The sequence below is a fragment of the Pteropus vampyrus genome, unplaced genomic scaffold (genome assembly GCF_000151845.1).
Source record: "Pteropus vampyrus isolate Shadow unplaced genomic scaffold, Pvam_2.0 Scaffold818, whole genome shotgun sequence".
Lineage (NCBI taxonomy): Eukaryota > Metazoa > Chordata > Mammalia > Chiroptera > Pteropodidae > Pteropus > Pteropus vampyrus.
The window spans coordinates 619284-628380 of record NW_011889599.1 but is presented as its reverse complement, the minus strand read 5'-3'; the positions used below and the strand labels follow the sequence as shown (position 1 = coordinate 628380).

Below are 9097 nucleotides of genomic sequence, written 5' to 3'. Positions count from 1 at the left end.
CAGATTTACATAAATGGTATCTTAGACATTTCATTCTGCAGTTTTGTTTTTAATCTGGGTCATCACCTTTACTAGGTATTGCCAGATTGCTCTCCAAATTTTCACTTGCTTCATGAGCATGCGAATCACCATTTTCCCACTTTTTGCAAATACTTAATCTTGCTTACTAGAGCACTGGAGCATGTAATCCTGTCCTTTGTTTTTAAAGAACAAATCTCAGGGACAAACAAAGCAGCCTTCACCTGCTTGGTTATAGCCCATCAAGCCAGGACCCCAGCTTTTTCTGGGGCAAATGGGACAGCTCCAGTATATGGCTGTCTTGTCCCTGGGCTAGGCTCCCAGATGGCAGCCCGTCTTCACTCCCGTCCTACTGGTGCAGTTACCAGGCTTGATTCCAGGCCTAATTTAGGGAATTCTTCTATCCTTAGAAGAGGCAGATGGTCCCCAGCACTTCAGGTCCTCATAGACAGATGTCCATCCTCCATTCATGTCTGCTGTTCGACTGGAACCATCTCCTGGTGATAAGCTTGTGTGCTTAAAGCTCAACCCTGCTTTGTATAGAGGCAGAACAGACCTAGGCAAGGGAGGGGCTTGGCCAAAGGTACACAGTTTCACATAGGTAAGTTGAGAACAAATCCAAGGGGCTCCTGGCCTGGGAGGGGTATCTAATCTTGGAGAATTTGGACAAGATCATGCTTGCTACCTGGAAAGCCTAAAGGGCAGGCTGGTGGTGGGAACCAGAGAAAGGAATGGGTAGCCTCAGACTCCTAGCTTCCCATCTGGGCCTGTTCACCCTCCCTCCCCTCAACCAGAGGAAGGAGCAAGTGATGGGAAGGGTAGAACCTCATTCCTTGAGGAAAGGAGCTTCGGCTCAGGTTGTATGAGAGGGTTCCCAGTATGTGAAAAACTGACTAAGTCCTTGTTCTCTCTGACATTTTGTTTGCCCATCTCTGAATCAGGAGAGTGGGTACTCACAATTGAACTTCCAGAGGAACAGATGCTGGTTGTTGGAGATCCAGAACGTACCTTTGGGCTGGTGTCCCTCATATGGAGATAGATGAGGAATCTCCTCTCCCTTGTGTCCTGAGACTCCAGGGAAGAGAGGCATGCTGCAGGCTCTGCAAGCAAAACTCTCAGTGGGCAGCAGAAGCTTGAGGACTATTTGGAGGAGCTGGAGGCATCAGTGAAACGGGTTGGACAATCAAGCTGAACAACACGTTTTAAAAGGCAGACAGGTTGGGGCAAGGCCGCAGTGCCACACTCCTGGCCCATAACGGAGGCAGCCACAAGAAAGATTGGAGCTGAGAGAGAGGCAAGAGAAGGTGAGTGAGAAATGAGACCTATGGAAGCACATATTTGTAGGGTAGGGTGCATTACACAAGGGTCTGGGATCCTAATGACAATCTTGTGGAGAGGTTGTTACCCATGGTGTGGACCCTCAGGACCGATGGCTGGGTCTCTGGCTTTCACCACTTTATGGCTTCCTTTGATTCAGTTTCCTTGAGGACACCACCATCCAGGGCTTCTTGTCTCGTGAAGCAGCCATAAGGGCCCTTATAGAAGATCAAACTGAGTGATCTCAAAGGAGAGACCGGAGGTCACATTGAGCTCATACATGATTTTGTTTCACCCATATGGCATTTATTTTTAATTATGGCAAAATATACATAACATAAACTTTACCATCTTAACCATTTTTAAGTGTATAACTCAATAATATTAAGTATATTCACGTTGTGCAACCAATCTCCAGAACTTTTTCATCTTGCAAAAGTGAAACTCTGTACCCATTAAACACCAACTCCTTATTCCCCCTCCCCCTAGCTAGTTCCTGTCAACCACCATTCTACTTTTTATAAATTTGATTCTAGATATTTCATATAAAATTATACAGTATTTGTCTTTGTGTCTGGCTTATTTCATTTAGCATAGTTTCCTCAGGATTCATCCCATGTTGTAGCATGTGTCAGAATTTCCTTCCTTTTTAGGGCTATACATATATACCACATTTTGTCTACCCATTCATCTGTTGATAGATACTTGGAGTGCTTCTACATTTTGACTGTTGTAAATAATGCTGCAATGAACATGGGTATACAAATATCTCTTCAAAACCCTGCTTTCAATTATTTTGGATGTGTACTCGAAGTGGAATTGCTGGATCATATGGTAATTCTGTTTAATTTTTTGAGGAACCTCCATACAGTTTTCCACATCAGCTACACCACCTTACATTCCCACCAACAGTGAACAAAGGTTTCAATTTCTCCACATCCTTGCCAACATTTATTTTCTGTTTTTTTTATAGCAGCCATCCTAATGGATGTGAGCTAGAATATTTTTTTAAGCATACATCTTAAAAGTGGGAGGTTTCACACAAAAAATTAAAGTTTGTAGTTTTCACATAAAAAAATTCTTGAGAGGTGACTCATATGATTGAGCCTCCTGTGAAACCATTGCCAGGCTGAAGCACCCTCCCCCAGGCCTCCCTGAATGGCACAGGCCACGTCCCCTGCCTCTGGAGGGGGCACGTAGAAACATTTCATGAGGTGCTTCTGACATGGTCTGAAAAAATGAAAAGCTCTGGCCATATTGAGCCACAATGCTGCCTGGCAACAATCAGCAGGACTGGGTAGTCACTACTCCAATTCAGGTGGGATCTGTGTCCTCCACTTGGCCAGAATGCCCTGTCTGGCCTGGTGCCTGTGCACCTCTGTGTTTGAGACCCTGGTCTAGTCTCTCCTTACCCTCATCACACACAGACCTAATTTTATAATGAGGAACTGTGATGGCTTTGTAATGTCAACTTGCTAGTCTGAACTACATTTTTCAGAACTCTCTTAACCTGTATGTTTCCTGTTAGGAAGGGTCACAAAGCAGATACTTGCCAGAGTAGAGAGGAAGCAACCATTTTGGTTGCTGATCCACTGATGTACCTCTTTGGTGTGAAGCAGCACCTAGGCCTTCAATTACTCTGTTTCCCTGGATTCCCTTTCAGATTTTCTGAACCCTTAGCCAGGTGTATGCATGGTTAGCTCTGTGACAAAGGGCCTTTGCTTCTGTAGGATACCCTCATCACCAAAGTCAGAGTCAATAAGAATGGGCACAGGTGTTAGTCCATTCTGGGGTTCCAGCTTGTGCTAGTTGGTTTCAGCCTGTTTGTGATCTTCACCTCCTGTCTGGGCACCTCAAGCCCCAGCATCAGTCACAGAGATTCAGACTTACAGAACTGTTAATCAGCCCTACAGTGTGCAGGCCAGTCCCCTGTAGTAAATTGAATATGTGGTTGTGTATGTGCCTATATTCCTTCTGGTTCTGTTTCTTTGTTGAACTCTGATACAGGAACCTGGAGCCCTGCTGACTATTCCTGCTTCACAATCTGTCAGTCAACTCATTGCTTTCACCATTCCCCAAACTCAGGAGCTTTCCCCATACTTGGGGGTCCTGTGCTAGTGCTGCTCCAGCCTGAAATGTCCCTACTCCAAGATCTGCTGGTTTAAATGTCCTCCTGCATGTGGCTGAGTTCTTCCAGAACAGGGAGCAGATCTGATAGGTCCCCGTCCCTGCCTCTGCTCAGTCAGTATGTGCTGAATGAATGGCTGTGGACTGGGCCCTTGATATAGGAAATTGCAATCTGTTCTCCCAATACCTCTGTAAGTGTCACTGTGCCCATTTTGCAACTGCAAGTGGCCCCAATAGCAGTTGCTGCCTCATGACTGATAGACCTGCCTCTGGCCACATCATCCAAGGTCTGATGCCAGGGCACAGAGACGTCAGTGCTCTTTGTGCTGAGTTCTCAGACCTCCCCAACAGATCTTGTGCTCAGTGCTAAGCCCTGCCTGGCAGAGGGACAGGTTCGGCTAGGTTGGTCCCCAAGAGTCAAGTTGATGGGTTGCTAAAGCTTCATAGACTGGAAAGGGGCCCTTCCAGGGCTAGCAGGGCTGTCCTGGGGCCAGGGAGAAGTTGGATCTAGGGACTCCAAAGGTATATCTGAGATCCTGAGGAGATTCACAGGGAGGCAGGAGGAGAGAGCGCTATACACAGGGGGGGATGCAAGTGATGGAGGCAGGAAAATCTGGAGATCCTGGCCAGAAGCAATGTGTTCAGACCCTCCCTAGTCAGAAGATAAATAAAAGAAATCATCTATGGCTCTGCTTATAGATGAAGAAACTGAAGCTTGGGAAAAACAATCTTGCCCCAGACCAAAAGACCATGATGGGGCCGGATCCAGAATGCTGACCTCAGCCTCTGGGACCTGGTTCCACTGGACCTCCCTCTTGATCAGTGGGTGCTGAGAGGTGTCCCAGACTGAGCCATTGCTACATACCTTGCCCTTTGCCTCCTTGCTGCACTGAGGTCACCTCTCCCGGGAAGCCGTCCTCCTGGGCCTTGCAGTGTTATGGGCCTTCAACGTTCATCTGGAATTGAGGTTCCTTGAAACCAAGTCCAAGAGACACAGTAGGTAAATGATCTACCCTGAGCTCCCCAGCTCTATGAAGTTGCTGAGTGTAGTGTCATAGCAGAAAATAAAGTCTCCCAGTCTCAGTACCTATACCAGTAAGACGGGCTTTCAAACACCTTGGGGCTGTCATGAGGCTGATGAGGCCTGTGCAGCCTTCCTCAGAGTTCCTGGCACACACTGAGCATTTACATGGGGCTGGTTACAGCCATCTGTCTTTCAACTTGGGGTGCATGTTAGAAATGCGGGACCCACCCGCAGAGGTGCAACTCAACTAAAGGGCCTGAGGGAGCAAGCTGGGAAGAGAGGGGAGGGGCCTGAGGATAGGGAGTGAGATACTGAAGAGTGGTTTTAGAAGAAGAGCAATTTGAAGGGATGACAAAGTCAGGTCGTGAGCATGGGAAGGTAAAGAGAGTCAAAGGAGTGAGAGACCAGATTGCAAGTGACAGAAACTCAATTCAAACTAGCTTATTTAAAAACAATGTATCAGGTCACATGGCAGTCAGGTCTAAAGTAGCCTCAGGCACTGCTGGATCTAGAGGCTCCATTCATGTCCTCAGGTATCTGTTTCTCCATTTTGGGTTCTGACATTCTGTCTTGGCTCCTTTTCCAGGTAGGTTTTCCCTATGTGTTGAGCATGATGGCCACTGGGAACTCTGGCCCTATATCCCCACCTTTAGTGATTCTGGTAGAGAGAGCATTCTTTCTCAGTAGTACCAGGAAAAGTCCCAGGATTGACTCTCATTGAACCTACAAGGGTCAAGAAACCATTTCTGACCCAATCATTGTGGTGAAGTGAACAACTAACTCAGCACTCACTGGCTATTTTTGAGTCATGCAATCATGCCCGAGACTGAAGGGGTCAGACTCCCAGAGCCATGTGTCCTGAGAGTAGGGTGGATGGGTCCTCAGAGGAAAATTAAAATGTTCTTTATTATCGGAAGATTTCAGAGGCCTGCCCCCAAGGGCTGGTCCATGGGGTGCCTCAGGACTTCTGGAGGAGGCAGGCCTTAGGGTGAAGTAGCCAGCCAGCCAGGGGCCCAAGTTATCAAGGTATAGAAAGTAGGTGACAGGAGAGAGGGGTACAGCATCATCCAACCAGGAGGCCACTGGGAGAGCCAGGAGGTGTGAGCGGCAAAGGGAGGACTTTGGTGGGAAATATGAAAAGGCACTGCAGAATACAGATAACCTGAAGGGTACTTGGGGAGCCCTTGGAACTCACGGGATGTCCTCAAAGGACAGACGGTCAGCAGGGTTGGGGGTGGGATGGCCCCAAGGGGCTGAAGCTCAGGGTGAATTGTTGAGCAGGAAGAAACAGTGTTCAAGTGCTGGGATCCCCTGCAGTAACCCGTCCTCTCTCTGAACCTCAAGAGACACCTGGGAGCTGATCAGAAAGCAAAGTCCTAGCCCCCCGCCTCAGATTCTGACAGATAACTGGGGTGAGCCATTAAGTTTCTGGTTTCAGGAAGGTGGAATCTGAGGGATCACTTTTAACTGGTCAGGAGCATCATGCCTCAGAATCCTGAGGCTGAGGCCTCTCATGGTCTCTAGCTGCTGGGGCCTACTGGCTGGCCCTGCAGTCAATATGGGACAGTACCTGGGCTAGCACAATGACCCTGTAGCAGGGCGCCAGGCACATTAACCCCCAATCAAAACTACAAAGTAAGTGAAGCTATTACTTATCAGGAAATGGCCAGGACAGGGGCTGGCAGAGTAGGTGGGGCTGTCAGCCCTGGCCCACTGCAGGGCAGGCACTTGTGGTGGTTTTAACCACTGCTGTGTTCTCTGGGCCCAACACAGAACAAAGCAGGTAAGACTCACATTGGCTCCTGGCCCTGTAGTCCCGAGGTAGGTAGCAGTGGGGAGGAGCCCTTAGCAAGATTTGAAGAAACTCGAAGTGGAATGGCCACTTGCCCCATGTGGGAAGGGTCTTCAGGGTGGCGGGTGTTTGTGGAGATGTACCCTGTGGCCCCAGCGGGTATGCCAGGGGATGTTAGTAGCTGTTAGGCTCAGGTCAGCGGTACCAGTAGGCCAAGGGCTCTTCTCCACTGGTGCTCCCTCCCCTCTCCCAAATTATGGCCCTTTTCCCCAACTACCTCTAGTTCCTACACAGGGACCAAAAGATACCCTGCATTTCTCACCTAACCCCAGACAAGGCCTGTCCTGCTTGATACTGTACTACTCCAGTTCTAGGACATTCTCTAGGTTTTAGGGTTATCTAAAATCTGTTTTGCAGGGTTGTCTTTTCATAGGACCATGTCAGAATGGGCCTCAGCCTCCTGCCCAACTGGACAAACTAGTGCAGGGCTGGGGGGTCATTCTTCCCAATTTGCTCTGTAACCCTCCAGTCCCATCTGCACCTGAGATTAACTAACAGAGGCCTCCACATCTCAACTATCTCTGTCGCATCAGTTGCACAGAATTCAGAATTAGGCTCTGCAAAGGCCCAGCCCTGTACCCTGTTGCTGAGAAGCCCTGATCAGTAAACTCTGAAAAAACACTGCTCCCCTTACCCCTAATGGCCAGGAGCCCCTTCTCCGGGACGAGACCAGCCTATCTCTAGCATCTTCCCACCTGTGCTCATAGATCAGTGCAGGACTCCAGGTTCCAGGACTACATATCTAGGGTGTCAAGGACTCCTGGGGCCCATCATCCCACCCAAGATGCACGCCGACCGCACTCATCCTTATTCCACACGGAAGAAAACGAGAGCGGCTCAAAGGTTTGAACAATTTATTGCGCCCCCCAAAAGGATGACGGGATGAAGGGAAGAGCCGCGCAGCACCGCGCGATTGTCGCACACCCAAAGGTGGGCAGCGTAGGGAGTCGGAAAGGGCGGATTAGAGGCCTTGGCCATTGGCGCCTAGAGGCCGGTAACCATAGCGACAACCCAAGGGCGAAGAGCCAATGGGGGCGTCGTCAGGGCCATTTCAAAATCCAAAGCAAACAAAACAAAAAAACGCTACCACGGAGGGCGGGGGATGGGGAAGACAGACTCCGGGCCCCTCGCTGCACTCAGAGCAGGCGCAGCGGCCCGGGCTAGGGTCTAACCGTACAAAACTACATACACTTGGGGTACAAAAACCGAACACTGAGCCGACCCCGCAGGCCGGCGCGCTCACTTGCGGCCCTTTGGCACTTTAGGGACGCTGGGCTTGGCCACCTTCTTCACCTTTTTGCCCCCAGCCGCCGTCGCCGCCGCCTTCTTAGCCTTGCTGCCTTTGTCCTTCTTGGAGGCGGCGCCCTTCTTGTGAGAGCGCTTCTCAGGCTTCTGGCCCTTGGCGGGCTTCTGGTTCGAGCGCCGGGCGCCGGCGGCTTTCGGGGCCGCTGCCTTGGCCTTGTGCACCGCGGCGGCCGGGTCAGTGGCGGCCGCCGGGGATCCGCGCCGGTCGCCACCGCCCTCTAGCTTCTTGCGGTTGAGCTTAAAGGAGCCGTTGGCGCCGGTGCCCTTCACCTGCAGTAGTGTATCGTTCTGCACCAGGGCCTTGATGGAATACTTGAGGTAGGTGCGGCCGTTCTGCTGGTCGAACCACGCCACTTTCTTGGCTTCCGTGTAGATCTTCGCCAGCGACGAGCCGTTGCGCTCGCCCAGCCTGCGAATGGTCTCCACCACCAGCTGGCTATACTTGCCCGGCTGGTTCTTCTTCTTGTTCTTCCTCTTCTTGGATGGGGACAGCGCCGCCGAGCCGCCAGCCTTGGCCACCTTTTTGGCCGCCCCCTCGGCGGTAGTCAGCGGCAGGGCTTCCTCAAGCTCCACAGACATGGTGGCAAGCGGGTTGGTGGCAGGCGGGGCGCGGAAGCCCGGAGGCCGCGCCGGGAAGAGGAAGGCGAGGGGCCGAGAGGGCGCCGGAGGGCTGGGGGCGCGCGGCGGCTCCAGGCGGGAGCGGCCGCGGCCGGGCCTGGGGCCAGGCGGCAGGGCTGGGGCGGAGACCGGGCCGGCTGGAGCGGGTGTCCCGAGCTGGGCCTGGGCCTGGGCCTGGGCCTGAGCCTGGGCCGGAGCAGAGGAAATCGGAACGGAGCTGGTCCGAAACGAGAAACGGCGCGAAGGAGCTGTTGCTGCCACTGCCGTTGACAGTAACACCACCAGAGATAGCTAGGCGTGCACCGTGCGCTCTGGCGGAGAGAGCGCCCCGCTCCGCTTTTATGGCTCCGCGGCGGACCACGTTGAGAACAACAACAGCCTGGTCCGGAGCCAGCTACGACTTGTGCTTTTTGGAGCCCCTTCCCTGGCCGCTGGCTTCCCGGACCGAGCCTCTCCGGCGACGCTGTACTTGCACACTTGCTCCTCAGACAGGGCCCGAGCCCGAGGTGCAGCGAAGAGGCACCCTGCGCCCAGGAAGGGCCCAGCATTGGGGAACGAAAGGGTGCACCCTAGGCTATGGGCGCACGAGAGGAGGGGGGACCCGGTTTGGGGGCGAATAGCGCGGGCTCCGGGGGAGGCCTTACGGCCCTGAACTTTGCGGCCGGCAGCCAAGAGTGCGCTACGGGCACCCAAGCCCTGAACGCGTCCCGGGAGCCCTCGGCCTGCCTTTAGGATTAGCTTTAATTTGGCCGAACTAACACAGGGTACGCCCTCACGTGGTCGACTGGGGCACTGTGACGTAAACTGGGACATCGAGGAGGGCCTCCGCCCGCTTC

General features: G+C 52.2%; 1 protein-coding gene across 1 annotated transcript; it reads right to left on the bottom strand.

The window, feature by feature from the left end:
• Positions 1–7175: 7175 nt before the first annotated feature.
• On the bottom strand, positions 7176–8674 carry LOC105309692 (histone H1x). The gene has a single exon (XM_011385879.1). The coding sequence runs from the start codon at positions 8220–8222 to the stop codon at positions 7578–7580; it is 645 nt and encodes a 214-aa protein (XP_011384181.1). The 5' UTR covers positions 8223–8674; the 3' UTR covers positions 7176–7577.
• Between the last annotated feature and the right edge of the window lie 423 nt (positions 8675–9097).